Below are 16,031 nucleotides of genomic sequence, written 5' to 3'. Positions count from 1 at the left end.
TAAAGATATTATCGTATAAAGATATGCGCAAGAGCTCAGTCAAATGCGCCTCACGATATGCTCTAACTTGAAGTAATTGTACGGGGGGCGTTCAATATGTAATCCAGCTCTTTTTTTTTCCTCGGCCATTTTCGGTTAAAAATGTGTAACTTGTGGATTATCGTGGAATACTGCCGTCTCAACGCCTATAGTTTTATGAAGTTCCGATAAGTGGCGGTGCTATAAATAGCCTATAAAACGGCGCCTGTAATGGAGTTTCGTTCCTAGCAGAGAGTTGTCACTTTTTTTTTCGTAAAACCAGAGCAGCGTAGATATTCACAGGCGTTTGCAGAACGTCTGTGGGGGCCCGGCAGTGGACAAAAACACGGCCATTCGAGTGGACAAAAACACGGCCATTCGTTGGGTGAGGAGTCTGTCATCATCGCAACAAGGTCGCACAGACCTGTCCGGGGAACAATATGGCAATCCCTGGAATCGCGCATCACCTCTCCTCCGAAGAAGTTCGAAGCCGCTCCCTCATCCGGTAAAGTCACGGCGATGGACTTCTGTGACTCTGAAGTGGTTATTCTTTTTGATGTCGTCCGTCATGGTGCAACGGGCAATTCTGAAGTGTACTCTCAGGAAACTGATGAAATGAGTTTAGCGTATTCGTTGCCACAATAATGCAAAAGAACTTATCCTTCTCCATGACAAAGCAAGGCTTTCCGCAAGTATGAGCTCAGAGAACTTAATCGGACTGTTCTTCCTCATCCACCCTACAGCTCGGATATCGCGCCTTCCGACTTTCATCTGTTTGGCCCTACATGCTCCTGAAGACCATTCTCCCCGCCCCCCCCCCCCTCCCTCTCAGATACCGGTGCCCTCACGCTCAGGTCAATATAGCAAGACCTCTGACTACATTCTCAGCTACAGCAGTCAACACAATCGTTTAGGACCAACGAGTCGTTAAAGCATCAGGTAAACTTGTAGTGTTTTTAATGTTGATCATTGTACCTCAAGAGAAGAGTTTGTTAATTAGTGTATCAAGTAAAACATTCCTAGTCCATGACAGGTATAAATTATCCGATACTCCTGAGACAAAAATATGTATCAAAGTTAAGCAAATTTTTTATTCTTTTATGTAATATAGCGAACTAATATGTCACGTGCTCTAGCATGTTGGTCCTTCTCTCAGAGCAAAGAAAGAACCCACAATTGGGGCAAAACGAATGTATTTCACGTGGTCACAAAATTTCTCAAGTGCCACCTCCCAGCCGGCCGGTGTGGCCGAGTGCTTCTAGGCGCTTCAGTCTGGAATCACGTGACCGCTACGGTCGCAGGTTCGAATCCTGCCTCGGGCATGGAGGTGTGTGATGTCCCTAGGTTAGTTAGGTTTAAGTAGTTCTAAGTTCTAGGGGACTGATAACCTCAGATGTTCAGTCCCATAGTGCTCAGAGCCATTTGAACCATTTGAGCCACCTCCCATACAACAGCAGCTTAGTCTGTTCTCATTCCTGATTGTTTTTCGTTCACACAACTTCCGGACTATAAGGACTTCAACTGTACACTGGTTTTCAGTTCCATAGGCATAGTTTTCCAGCGTACCCAATTTCAGCGATTATTAATAAAGGAAATGAACTCTCTCTGAGTCCGTAATCATTGCGAATATTTTATGAATAAGTATCAAATACTGACACTGAACCTTGTTCCGCAAGTTGTAAGCCCTTTGATATCTGATGAAGGCAATAGCCGAAAGATCATAATAAGTAAAGAAAAGTTTGATAACGATCTAGACGGTTTTATTCACAAAAATAATCTCACGATTCTTAGGCCGAGGAATTTCCCAGTATGACTGCAGCGATTTGCATGGTGCGATCGGGATATTTCCCGCGCTCTTTAAGCAACCCTTCTTCCTGTTGGGCTGAACTTGGAGAGGCTGTACAGAGAATGTAGGATCTCTAGGCTGAACTGGAGAGGCTGAACTAGAGGCTGAACGCTCTCTGTGGGCCACCTGCCGGAAGACGTCTTAACGAGACAACTTCTGTTACATTGCAGTGCGTCTGAAACAGTTGGTCTGCAATAATGTGACCCAGCTTAACTACATCAGTGATTCACTTAGCACACACTTGTCTTTGGGTACATTGTTGTAATGGATGATCCACAATCCATTGACTGTTCATTGCAGCTGTAAAGCATAGAAATTGTGACAGCTAATTGGTGTTCGAAATTAAAAAAAAAAAAGTTAAATAATGCATATCCCAGGAAAACATTGATTCCTTTGTACCACTATAGAATACAATGACGGAAAAAAAATCGCAACACCAAGAAGGAGTTGTGCGGCATAAACTAAAGTCGGCAGGCGTGTTTTTACCCCTGAGAGATGATGCCTAATCAGATTTCGCACCAGGCGCATAAGAGGGCCGCTAGTAGCGCCCCTATGAGGATGCACATCAGGTTTGCTTTAAATACACGCTGTAACGGTCGTCACCGTTACTTACTTTTGAGATAAGACGAGGTGAGTTTGTTTACGATAAAATACATTTTGGTTCAAATACCTGCTTTTATCGCCTATTGATCTTCCTGAATTAGAAAAATCACAATTATAGCTTTGATTAATATCACTTTGTAAAAGAATGTCGATTGTTGATTCATTGACTCACCATTCTGAAGTATCACCACTAACGACGTTATTTCTTTTTGTAATGTCTGACTCGACGCTTAGTTTTTCGTGAAACTCGAAATCAGGAACAATTTGCTTTTATTCATTTTTTAACTTTTGTTTCATCTTTATTTACTTCTTTTACAATAGCTGCAGTGCCAGAAATATCATCTGTACTACTTGAACTCGAAGTCGAACCAGCAACATTGTATGCAAACAATTTATCTACTCTGCCAAGCGTTTTTAGAACATTGGCTTGTCGTTCTCGCCTTTCCTTCGATAATTTCATAAATGACGCCCCACTTAATTTTGCACGTTTGCTTTTTTCACTGTTATTCATGTTAAGGCACTTATGAAATTGTAAAAGGAAAGAAAGAAACTCTGTATCCAGTACCAGTCGTACTACACCGCACATAAGCTTTATACGTTAAACACGACACACGAGCCGGCCGAAGTGGCCGAGCGGTTAAAGGCGCTGCGGTCTGGAACCGCAAGACCGCTACGGTCGCAGGTTCGAATCCTGCCTCGGGCATGGATGTTTGTGATGTCCTTAGGTTAGTTAGGTTTAACTAGTTCTAAGTTCTAGGGGACTAATGACCTCAGCAGTTGAGTCCCATAGTGCTCAGAGCCACGACACACGACCACAAAGACTTTTCCTTTAAACACGGAGCGATGAACTGACCAACTCGGATTACTCGACGTAACTGTGCTATGAAAGAACTACAATGCAGAATAATTTAATTTCATTGTCGCCTGTTTCTCTGTTCAGTGAAAAGCAGAGGCACAACTGCCGGCTGGAATTCGTCTCGTAAAGAAAACGGGACAGTCCCCCCCGCCCCCTTTTGTTTCTTTTTTTTCCCACGTCGCCGGAATTTTAGCTGGAACGCAAATATGTTCTGAATATTCTTGACACTGTCTTTCTAATTTAAAAAGCAAATAATTTTTGCAATTTCTTGCAGTGAGGTGTGCTGGATCGACTCTTATCCCACATATTCTTATAACATTTTAGCGGTTTCTGTGGGCAGAGTAGACCGACCGCAAAGTTTAAGTAGTCTTGTTGGCAGTTGATATGGTGTGTTGTCATTTGTGTGAACACCACTGTTATGCTTACACGCAAATGCTCACTTTGTTCCAACATAAAATAAAAATGTTTTCTCGAAGATATTCGATTGCACAGGCTGCAGCGCAATGATTGAGACAAACGAAGGTTGGTTTTTTCTTCTTTTTTCGCCAAAAAACGGGGGAGTGTCTCCCGACAGTACGCACTTGGCTGTTTTGACGTTTACTGACCGGAAGTTGCTTTCACGTGACGAGGCATCCTGTTCGAAGACGCCATTCATGTTGATGTTTGCCTTGCGCTCCATTTAACTGCTTTCGTTGTTTGTTGCTGCTTCTTGTTATTTCGTTGCTGCTGTTCCGTTTTGTTATTGTTTCTTGTTATTGTTTAGTTTGTTTTAGCAAACATGAGTGACTCCCAAGAAACGCTCTATAAGTGTGAGGAATGCAGTTCAGAGTTTGAAATGCGAAAGAACCTCTACGCCCATATGAGGAAAGTTCATGAACTTCATATCCATGTGTCTAAAAAAGGAAAAGGCAGTGAATTGTGTCCCCAGTGCGGAATTGCATTTATGAGATGCAGTTCATTAAAACGTCATCAAATAACTGTGCATGGCATGAAGTCGGAGGAAAACAGTCGGAAATGCAGCATTATTTGCCCACAGTGCTCTCTCCCGTTTCTCACCTATGACACACTGAGAACACATGTTCAAGAGAACCATGACGTTAGTTTTGAGTGCCAGGAGATTTGGTTGTCTTGCAGATTTGTTTTTTATATTTATTGTGTTAGTCACGTTTTAGTAAATTTTGTTGATCCCAAGTACATGACTTAAAAATACTGCCTTAACATTTTTTCAGACTTTGAAGAGTGGAAAATTTCTTACGAAAAAGTAAACCATGTTCGTTATGTAATGAATTGTTCGGAGCAGGAGCGACTAGAAAAACGTGTTCGATATTACCACTGCCATCGCTCTTTCAATTTCAATTCTAAAGGAACAGGTGCCAGGCGTGTCAAAAGTATGGGCACGAATAAAATAGGCAGTACTTGTCCATCCAACATGCAAGTGACAATAACAGAGGACAAATGCTGCTTAAAATTTTTTCCAAAACATATGGGACACACCCAAGATGTTGGAAGAACATTTCTGCATGGGAACGAGAGGGCAGAGTTGGCAGGTAAAATGGATTATGTTACACTTATGTACATGAAACATGAAATTATCAAATTTATTTGTGTGAACAGACGTAGGGTCTATCAATGTGCTTCATTTTTATTTCCTTTTTTTTCTTTTTTCAGGACGGCTGTCACAGGGTGTTCCTGTTGGACGAGTCTTACAAGATGTCCGAAGTGCACCAATCGCTGCAAGTGTGGAGAGAATCCATCTCCTTGAGAAAAAAGATTTGCATAATATAAAAAGGGATTTTGATATTGGTTATGCAACGAAGAAGCATGAAAATGATGCAGTGAGTGTGAAATTGTGGGTTGAAGAAATGAAGAGACAAAGTGACAACCCAGTACTGTATTTCAAGCAGCAAAAACAAGTGGATCCTAATTTTCAAGATGAAGACTTCATTCTTATTATCATGACAGACTTTCAGGACGAACAACTTCTAAAGTATGGAGAAGATAAAATATGTGTGGATGGCTCTCATGGCATGACTGCATACGATTTTCAACTTTTTACTATTGTCGTTGTTGATAGGTATGGTGCTGGAATGCCAGTTGCATTTTGTTTTTCAAATAGGGGAGACATGTGCTTACTGTCTTTTTATTTCAAATGTGTGAGAGAAAGGGTGGGCACTGTAAAGACCAATGTGTTTATGTCTGACGATGCACCAGCATTTTATAATGCATGGTCAGCAGTAATGGGACCTGTGCCAAACCAGTTGCTGTGTTTCTTGGCATATACAACGGAACTGGTCTCAGAATTTAAGGAGAATTTCTGGGGGTAGTGAGAAAAAATCAGCAGTGTTTAGTTCACTAAAGCGACTTCAGACTGAACTGGATATAGATGTTTTTAGTTGTAGTCTGGAGAAAGTGGTGGAAGACTTATTGAATGATCCGGATACTGCAGAATTTGGCAGGTACTTTCTTAAGATGTACTGCCAGCGAGTGGAAAAGTGGGCGTATTGTTTTAGCCACCGATTGGGCATTAATACAAACAATTACTTGGAGTCCCTACATAAAGTTATTAAATACAGTTATCTAGAAGGGAAAAAGTGCAGAAGGCTGGATAAGTCATTAAATGCTTTGTTATGTTTAGTGAGAGACAAAGTATATGAGGGCTTAGTGAAGCTCTCAAAACGTAAACAGTGCTCTAGGGCGTCAAGAGTGAAAGCAAGCCACAACGATAGCTCAGCTATAACAAATGGGATGATTTTATGCAGGGGTGAAGGGTTGTGGGAAGTGCTTTCTTCCACTGGTTGTGAAGTGTATGTTGTTGTAAAAAATTCAGAACTGATATGCGAAAGAAAATGTTCACTTAAGTGCAATACCTGCAACATGTGTGTACATTCGTATAAATGCAGCTGTTTAGACAACATTTTAAATTTTAACATATGTAAGCATATACAGTACATGCATGTGCCAAATCATTGTCTGGTGCTGTCCAGGAGAGTGAACAGTGTTCCTTGCCCTCTAGTGCAGACAATGAATATGTGTCAGCATTGCTTTCTGGCAATTCAGAAAAATCTGCTGACACATTTGAACAGGATGTGATGTCTCACTGTGAAACTATAGTTGCACTCAGCAAAGGAACACAGTGTGGACAGGAGACTAAGGCCAAAGTATTGAAGGATCTGAAGAAGATCATTGGTAATCTTAATAAAGATTTTTCTTTCTCAGAAGAAAACACAGTAAATGTGAATGCCAAGATTGAATCTCAGGCTAGATTTTTTTCCACAAAGCAGAGAAGGATTTTGTGAGGGGTGATTAAGTGTTTAAAAAAAAAAAGTAAACTCCAGGTTGGAATATCAACAATATTAGGAAAAAAATAGTTTGCCACTCACTGTAAAGGTGACATGTTGAGTTGCAGACAGGCACAATGTAAAGAATGTTACACATTTAGTTTTTGGCCAAAGCCTTCTCCAGAAAACAAAACACAAACAGATTAACACTAGCAAGCACACATGACCAATATCTCCCACTGCAGATAGTGGAGATGTGTGCAGGGAGTGTGCTTGCGTGTGTAAATCTTTTTGTGTTTTCTTTTCTGAAGAAGTCTTTGGCCAAAAGCTAAATGTGTAACAGTCTTTACATTGTGTCTGTTTGCAACTCAACATGTCACCTTTACAGCGAATAGCAAACTATCCTTTTCCTAATATTGTTAATGCATATAAAGGTGGTCTTGTACATTTGTTAATGCACATAAAGGTGGTCTTGTACATTATGTCAATTTGTGTGTGTGTGTGTGTGTGTGTGTGTGTGTGAGAGAGAGAGAGAGAGAGAGAGAGAGAGAGAGAGAGAGAGAGAGAGAGATTCCATGTAGTTGAAGGTTAAAAATTTAAATTTACTTGTGCATTTTTTGAGTTTTGTTAATCATGGTATACTAAAATAATGCTGTCCCACCATCTTGGCTCATTCAAACTGTATTCTATAATTCAGTGATATCTAATTGTGTAAATAAAACTGAATTGCACAATGAAACATTATAATTGGTCTGTATCAGTGTTTGGTAAAGGATTTGAGATAACAAAAGACAACAAAGAAAGTAATGGAATTTGTCATGATTTTACTACTGTGTTTGAGCACAAAAATCAAGGATTTAGTGTCACGCTACAGCAAGTCTTAGTTTCTATGTAAAAGAAAACTGGCTGAAATTCTCAAAAGTGTTTAAATGTCATGTCTGTTATGACAAAATACTTTACCACACACAGAGTTTGCCTGTGTTGCGACATTTTTTGGTCTTCTGTGGATAGCTATAATCAAATTTGGTTTTGATGGTCTGAAATAACTCTTTAAATGCATTAATTACAGCCATTTCTTGTAATCCCACCTGTGAGTCTACTGCAGTTAGCGCTGTTTGAAAAGAGTTTAATGTTTCCTTGTTAATCATCCTTTTTGTGAATACATAATTAGAATGCTAGGAAACAGCTGGTTGATTATTAGTTCTCTTTGTATAAAGTCCCATGACTAGTGCTCTGTTGGCAGACGTCATTGGGTCAACTAAAGTCATCTCATAGTCCCATGTATTTAGATTTGGGATAACAGTGTCAAGGCAGGCATCACCTCTGGTTGGTAAATGACATGCTACAAATAGTCCATAAATTGTTAATAGATTCATAAATTTTCCTCCTTAGAACTCTCCTTGCAAAAGTGTACATTGAAATGAACACCCAGTGCAATTTCTGATTTCAAGTGCATAAAATAGCACAGCCAAGATTCTATTTAGATGAGAAAATTTTCAAAGTTGCCATCTGGAGAATGGTATACTAGACAACAATTATTATAATAAGATTTAATAAGTCCGAAGCAGCCAACTCAAAATCTAGGTCCACACAGTAGCTTTTTAAATCAATTTCTTTAACACTAGATTTTCTGTTGGTATATTTAGATACATCACCGAAGGAAGCAGGTGTTCTGCACCATGCACTTATTGAATTTAGGCATTCAATTCAGTTATACTACCCTGCTTTTTGTGCTGATAACCAATGTTTACATACACAGTAAAATTGGCTTCACTTCTATAAAAAGTGATAACACATTAAGTTTAGTTCTAAGATACAGGCATTATGGGAGTAACTTTCTGAGCACTATGTGACCCGTTTACACTTAATTCTTCTTTCTGTTTGTCACAGAAAAGATTATTTCACAGGAATATTGGCGACACTATAGAATAAAAAAAACGATACATCACAATATTTTTGGGCCATGTATCATTATCCATTACATTATATCTAAGATCAGGGTAAACACTTTCAAGATTTTCACCCCTTTTTTTTTTGCTGGAAGCTAAAGACGTTTTCTAGAGTTGTACAAATTATGACTCTGTTCAGGTCTAGCCATGATCTTTTTTCACCATACAGCATTCCTTATGCAGGTTTTCAACAGGGCTGGAACTATACTATGGCTACTTAAAAGCCGCTTTTCGTCGTCCAAAATATTAAAAATACTTCATATTCCCCGGTTTGGTCCCCCTACATGCGAATTCGAAATAAACCGAGGTAGCAGACTTATGAGCAGTATAGCCTTGTGTTAACCTTTTAACCACATTTATTTTCCATATTTTACGCACATTTCGTTATAACAACTAAGATCCACTGAAAGAAAGGGGGAAAAAAAACCTGACACTAATCGGCAGAATATTTCGGCGAATCTGTACGCACATATATCAATTACGTAAATTTCAGTATGGGCCTACTGCGGAAATTTTACACTATTCTGTTTATTGAAAATGAAGGACTAAATCATAAGATGGAAATTACTTCGTGCTTAACTAATTCCTACAGTATTCACGTGTGCAACTCAGTGATCTCCATACTGATGCAACTGCACTGCATGAAAACCGTCCTCGTAGCAAAGTGTTTAGTGAAGGGACAGTCACGCGACTTCCGGCAGCCAAACGTCAAAACAGCCAAGTGCGTACTGTCGGGAGACACTCCCACTGCACTGCATGAAAACCGTCCTCGTAGCAAAGTGTTTAGTGAATGAAAACCGTCCTCGTAGCAAAGTGTTTAGTGAAGGGACAGTCACGCGACTTCCGGCAGCCAAACGTCAAAACAGCCAAGTGCGTACTGTCGGGAGACACTCCCCAAAAAACGGTAACTAAGCAAATAAATAAATAAAATTTTTAAATTGTTGTGAAGTGTATTTCACACATTATTAGATATTCTGCTTGTGTTCTTTTCGTATAAACATGGGTTTAAAAATGTAAAAAATTCCAGTGTCAACATGTTTTGTTAAACGGGTGTCATTAAATCAAAGCTCAGATATTGAAAGCCACAGAGCTTTCACATTAATTACAGTAATAGAGTGTTGACTTTGCCCCGTAATTTTTACAAAAAATTTAAGCAGAGTCAGGTTTTACATACTGAGGCCCACACATGTTACAGTAATTAAGAAACTGCTGATTAGTTCATCACAGCTTTTCAGGGGTCCCGGTATTTTCACGGTGAAAATATGGTAGGGTTAAGTAGAAGCCGACATCATTTTCGGAATAACAACGTTTCAAAGATTGTATTGTAGATCATCATTCTCAGAGTAACAACGTTTCAAAGATTGTATTGTAGATCGCACGTCCTGACTGCTTACTTCACAATATTTTGAACAATCATGGATACCAGACAGAAACGCAATCTTAAATTTCCATTCAGTCACCATGTAAACTATGTATATTTACAAGCTTGTATTGTTGAATTTCGTTCTTAAGGCTTATTTAAACGAGCAAATTGTTTAACAATATTAAAATTTTTTGTCTATTGTAAGCGCAGTTATTTTAAAATGTAAAAGGTTAAAATGAGTACAAAATGCGGCACTCCCTTAAGGTGTCGCCCCTAGGGCTGTGCCTAGTGGGCCTATATGTAAATCCGCCACTAGTGGCCACTGTACACTGCTGGCAGCGATGGTCACGAGAATGTACTGTCGCAAGAAGACCGGGCTCCAGAGGGCCACGTGGCACTACAGAGAGGGAAGACCATCGTGTGTGGCGTACACCTCTGGCGCATCGTACTGTCTCTGTAGGAGCAATCTGAGGAGCAATTGGCACAGGGACACAACGAACTCTTACAAATCGGTAACTTCAGGGACAACTCTGAGCCAGACGCCCTGTAGCACGCATTCCACTGACGCCAAACCACCGCCATTTGCGACTTCAGTGGTGTCAAGCGAGAGCTCATTGGGATGCAGGGTGGAGATCTGTTATATTTTCTGATGATAGTTGGTTGTACCTCGGAACCACGATCCAGTATCTGCGAAGTTCCGTTAAACATTCTTAATGAATTTGGGATTGACCTTAATCAGCTAGCAAGAATTAGAGCCACCCTGAGGATACAAGATAAAGTTCCCACGATGCTTCTCAGATCCCTTTGAGATCAAAACAGGAGTCAATCAAGGCGACGAGCTCTCGCTGATGCTTTTCAACTGTGTTCTTGAAAAAATCATCACGATCTGGCGAACGAATACAGCCCGGTGAGACTTGGAATTAAATCCAAAGGTAATCACGGTAGACTGCCTAGCTTTTGCCTGTGATATCGCCATTCTGCCAAACGACGTATAAACTGCAAATCGAACTGTTAAAGAAAACCGCCAATCAAACTGACCTGCAGATAAGTGGTGACAAAACGGAAGCAATGACTAATATCAGAGATGCCCCCCCAAAACTCCAGGTGAAATATGAAGACATCAGCAGAGTACATGAAATAGCATACGGAGCGTCGCCCACGATCTACAACAGAAAATGCCTTTCACGAAACACTAAAACACTTCACAATAAACGGTTCTGAAACTAGTAGTTACGTATCCAAACGTCGTAAATGCAAGACAAAGGCTTCCTCGTAGAACTGGGGAATAGACAGCACAGAATCATTAGGACAATCACAAGAATGGCATCCTTCGGAAAAGATCCAACAAGGAAGTCTAGGGCAAAACACAAAAACAACAGACTCAATCCGCGAAAGACGTGTACGATTTTACGGTCACCTTAAATGGATGAACGGGAAGATCTTCCACTTCTATAATTGAAACTCCAGAATCGCGATGCCTTGGTTTGGAAATACGAAAGAAAACCACCAACTCACGCAAATCAAACCCAAAGACGTCTGTGACAGGGATCTCTCCCGTAAGACAACAGTGACGAACGGGCTGCACAGAGCTGAGAAACCAAAAAGAAGACATGGTCCCTTGGGCGGAGGAGCGTAAGCGAGCTCACTCACGAAGAATGAAGGAAATCTGGGCGCCAAAGAAAGCAAAGTTCGCTGCAAAATGTAACAAGACTTAAGGTGGTCCTAGATAGCCCCAGCGAAACAATAATAATAATAATCAGCAGAACAAACTTCTGGCACTTGCAAGATAGCAGGCCCTCTGGCCTCTTCATACACTTAATACGGGCCAACAAACTAGCCTTTCTTGCATTTCTAAAATATGAATTTGCATTCATGCAAATTAATTTCAGTTCGCTACCATATTATACTGTCATGCAAAGTAGGGAATCGGATGCTCTGTACTGGCATGTACATGACCATGAGTAGGATGCATACTTTTCATAATTCTGTGCACCTCTCGTAAGAGACGAGCGGGAACTTTTGGACTGGATGGCTGATGCCAACCGCTCACAGTAGCAGGAGGTGGGTGGACATTCGGTCTCTGGGAATTGCGGACAGAATCCCGACCCACGACTAGGCGGCTTTCTTTTTTGATGTCGGGTCTCAGGGGCCAGAGCGACGGACGCTCACTGTTTTTACCGTGGCTCGGGGCAGTTCGATGACATCTGGCCGAGTTGTTGCACAAGTATAGTTCTCGCTCTCTGGGCGCGGGGCAGAAGAGATCTGAGGGAGTTGGCTCCTGGCCGCTGCAGGAGTCGGTCCCATACTTTGCTGCCCTTGCTGCAGAATAATTTCATTCGCAGTTTCACTTGTCCACGGACCGGAACAAACACTCACTCTTTCCGCGCTCGCGCTTCGATCGGTCTTCAAGGCGGAGCCCATCTGCATGCAGCAGCCGACGACGAGTGGTGGGCGCCATCAGCACGCCTCCTTGCGCCGTATTGTCTGTAATATGCGCAGATCTCAGAGTTCGAAGTGATGTTTCTCAGCCGTGGCGTCCGTAGAGCCAGTTTGCTTCCTTAGGTGATTGCATCCTATTACTCACTTGTTTGTCGGTATTATACATGTCACCTGTTCTCTTTGCTCTCTCTTCTAGCAGTGTAGAAACACATTAGATTGCTTGCAGTGTCGTTTTTACTAGGTTGTTGTCGACACTTACATCAAGTGAGGCCTATTTATATGTTTGATTTACGTTAATATACATGATTTTCCTTGTATTGCTTGCAGTGTCGTTTGTACTAGGTTCTTGTCGACACTTCTGTCAGGTGAGGATTATTTATATGTTTGGTTTACGTTAATATACATGATTTTCCTTGTAGAAATTCTTGGTAGATTGTGTGTTCCATTTAAAGAAAATAAATGTAATTGTACATTTTTAGGACGGCATTTGTCAGTTAAATAGTCACAATCACCAGAATCCTTTCCCATCGTCATTTTTGGATGGGAACTTCAATCAATTAATTTAGGTAATAAATTATATGAGAGGCTATCCACCCCACATAGGATTTACGTCAGGACCATTATAAGATTGTGTTATACACCTTGTGCAGATTCAATATAAACCAACTTGGGTGTAATTTGCATAACATCGCAATTCTGTTCCTAGATTAATACCAGTTAAGGATCCCACGATAGCAAACAGATGGCTAGTTTCCATATTGGCGGCCCTTGCCTTAGGATTCGTACCCTACTTTAGTTTCTTTTCCTCTCCCTCATCAATTACCTGAAATTGTTTTTAGACCAGCGGTAGATCTCAGTTGGCGGCGCCTATGTGCTAATCCGCATGTTTTCTTTATCTTTTATTTAGCGAGTTACCGTCCTTAGTGACTCAAGGCTTTATGTTTCCTACAACACATTCATAATAACTGTCGCAAATCAGCATTCTGAACAGCGTCGTTAACTTGTATAAATTTTTTTGGGTATTTGTTATTTTTGGAATGGAAAAGTTATTTCGATTAATGTCTCCAGAGAAGAAAGGCACATTATTAGATCCTTTCTTTTTTCAATTACTGTCTTTGTTGTTATGTCATTCAGTTCTGAATGCGGACAAGGAGTAAGGCGAGGTTGTTAGGCTACGCGAATCGTACGAATTCTAATTACACGATGGAGTAATTTGACGGCAAGGACGGCGACTTTTCGGCGGACGAGATGGTGTTCGTGAAGACGGAGCAGGCAGGTCCAGATTCTAGCGTTTTTCAGCGCTTTGAGATTGATCCTGAACGAGGATCACACTCAATTCAGGATAATGCGGATTCCGTCGAGCCACTTCATAAGAAACTGTTGAAGCCATTGCAACAAACCAGAACACGTTGCGAAGAGACAACTCGTCAGTTAGTGGTTACCAGCATAACAGCGCGCGAGAATCCAGAGTAGTGTCCCCTGATATCAGCATGGCGTGTGAAACACCGAGGATCCTATTTTAGCTTTTCTTAGAGCGATGGAAAGAAAAAGAGAGCAAACAGATAAAAGAAGGTAGGAAGCAGGAAAAAGAGGTAAGAGAAGGCCGAAGAATTTCGAGAGGAAATTCTCAAGGCAGAGAAGAGGCGGCAGGAGGCTGAAAAGTGATGAGATGCAAATTTTAAAGAAGTTACGAAGCGAATTTCCGCTAAAATTAGTCAAATCGGGGAAGAGATGTTGAAATCAGCAAAATCGAGCGCAGAAGCGAAACAAATTGCAATGGGCGCAAAAAGAGACGCGCGATTAGCTAAATTTGATGCTGCAGGACCTAGAAGACAGCCATTACTGCAGCCAGGAGAGCTGTGCACGCGAATCAGACAGCGAATCGGAACACAAAGACCTTCACCAGCCGGCCGGAGTGGCCGAGCGGTTAAAGGCGCTGCAGTCTGGAACCGCAAGACCGCTACGGCGCAGGTTCGAATCCTGCCTCGGGCATGGATGTGTGTGATGTCCTTAGGTTAGTTAGGTTTGACTAGTTCTAAGTTCTAGGGGACTAATGACCTCAGCAGTTGAGTCCCATAGTGCTCAGAGCCATTTGAACCATTTTTTAGACCTTCACCAGTCGAGTAGAAGAAGATGAGATCATGGTCGAGCGTCACAAAAATAGATGATAGCGACTCACCCTAAGCAAGCGTTCAAAACAGGCGGTGCACGGGAAGACGTATAGGAGTCTGTACGGTTATGTGGGTCACCATCGGTTCAGTCTTTACCGACATGTTCCGGTTTGAGCGTCGGCCTGCATAATCGGAACAGAGACACGAACATTGTGCGCCCAGAGATCCATTCCGCGAGAAGCAACACCAGACACCGGTAACGGTAAATGAGGTCAGTACGAGGGCCGCTGTACACATGATTTAGCACATCATGTCGAACCTGTTCAGATATCGGAGTCGATGAGATGCTCAAGTGTGAAAGGAACACCGTTGTTCTATCACAAACATTTCCTGCCCGTCATGAAATTGCAGAAGCAAGATTTGCCTTGGACAATTTAGCGAGTCACTCCCCTCTTCGTGGCCAGTGAATGCGAAGCTGGAACTTATTTGTGCTCACATGAAAGGTGCCGCTGCGGAAAAAATGAGACGTTGCAGCACGCTGCAGTTCGTTCGGCGAATTTAGTGACGCGTTTCTCACCGCTTGCTGGTCGCGAGAAATGCAAGACCCCAGTAAGCAAGAAATAATGATGTGGCCAGATATAGAACCATCCAGATACAAAAGCCCTACGAAAATGCTGGACGCGCTGCTTAGGAAAAGTCAATTCCTAGACTCCCCATGTTCCCCATACAGCGCGTCTGAGATAATTCGGATTTGCTTCAGCAAAGTCCACACCCACTACCAGCAAGCGATAGTTGGAAAATGCGGTGACAAAACTGAATCGTTTAAATGTTCGCTGTTCAAACTGGAAATGGTGTTTGAAAAACAAAACGCCGGGGAAAGAAGGAGGGCAAACGAAGCGACTAATCAGCAGCCTCACATGAATAGCGAAAGGAGCAATGAGCAAAATGAACTGGTAGTTGTGCGACAAGAAGCAGTAGCACTTCCAGACCGTATCTGATAGCAAATGGTGCGAACAAGGGAGACAACAGACGGGGCAGACAGAACCATAATTATTACAATAGCGACAAAATCTAAATTAGAGGTTCGAGCCCGAACAATGGCAACAGAATGGGTATAGGTTAGGAACACGTGGATTCCTCGTGGAGAGGGGATGAATTGGGTCACGTTCCACACCCTAACCTCACCTGCAAGTCACGCATGAAAAATAAATCAGTAGTACAGCAGATACAAGAAAATGACGACAAACATCTGGTGTCTGTCTTGAAGATCTTGAACTCCCTAAGGATGCGTTTAGAATGCTGGAACGAACAAAAAATAACAAGGCAGTGAAGGGCTTTGCGATGTCGCTGTTCGGGACTGCTCTTCTGTCCACGTAATTTACCCTGGAAGAAACACACATCAAGGATTTAATGAATGGTTAATTTGGGTCTGGGAAATGATGACGAGGAGCCTCAGGCTGCAGAAGAAGAAAATGTGCATGATGAACTGCCACCAGTTGAAGGTGACAGTGAAGGTGCTACATGTGTGCTACTGCTAAAGACTGAGTATCATTCCTCATTCTATGAAT

The 16,031-nt window shown here is 41.7% G+C and overlaps 1 protein-coding gene and 1 non-coding gene across 2 annotated transcripts in view; both read left to right on the top strand.

Moving 5' to 3' along the window:
* The first annotated feature begins 3,086 nt into the window (after positions 1-3,086).
* Positions 3,087-3,170, top strand: Trnap-ugg. The gene has a single exon. It is a non-coding gene; the product is annotated as a tRNA-Pro (tRNA).
* Positions 3,171-4,605: 1,435 nt separating this feature from the next.
* The window catches only part of LOC124594095, a 50,068-nt gene continuing 38,642 nt past the window's right edge, over positions 4,606-16,031 (top strand). The window contains exons 1-3 of the mRNA XM_047132446.1: positions 4,606-4,870; positions 4,992-5,557; positions 6,308-6,509. Of these exons, the coding sequence (XP_046988402.1) occupies positions 4,606-4,870; positions 4,992-5,557; positions 6,308-6,509 (1,033 nt within the window). The remainder of the gene's footprint in view (positions 4,871-4,991; positions 5,558-6,307; positions 6,510-16,031) is intronic.

This window comes from Schistocerca americana, chromosome 2 (assembly GCF_021461395.2).
Source record: "Schistocerca americana isolate TAMUIC-IGC-003095 chromosome 2, iqSchAmer2.1, whole genome shotgun sequence".
In the NCBI taxonomy this organism is placed as follows: domain Eukaryota; kingdom Metazoa; phylum Arthropoda; class Insecta; order Orthoptera; family Acrididae; genus Schistocerca; species Schistocerca americana.
Note: the sequence above shows the minus strand (reverse complement) of the source record. Positions and strands in the feature narration are given on the sequence as shown.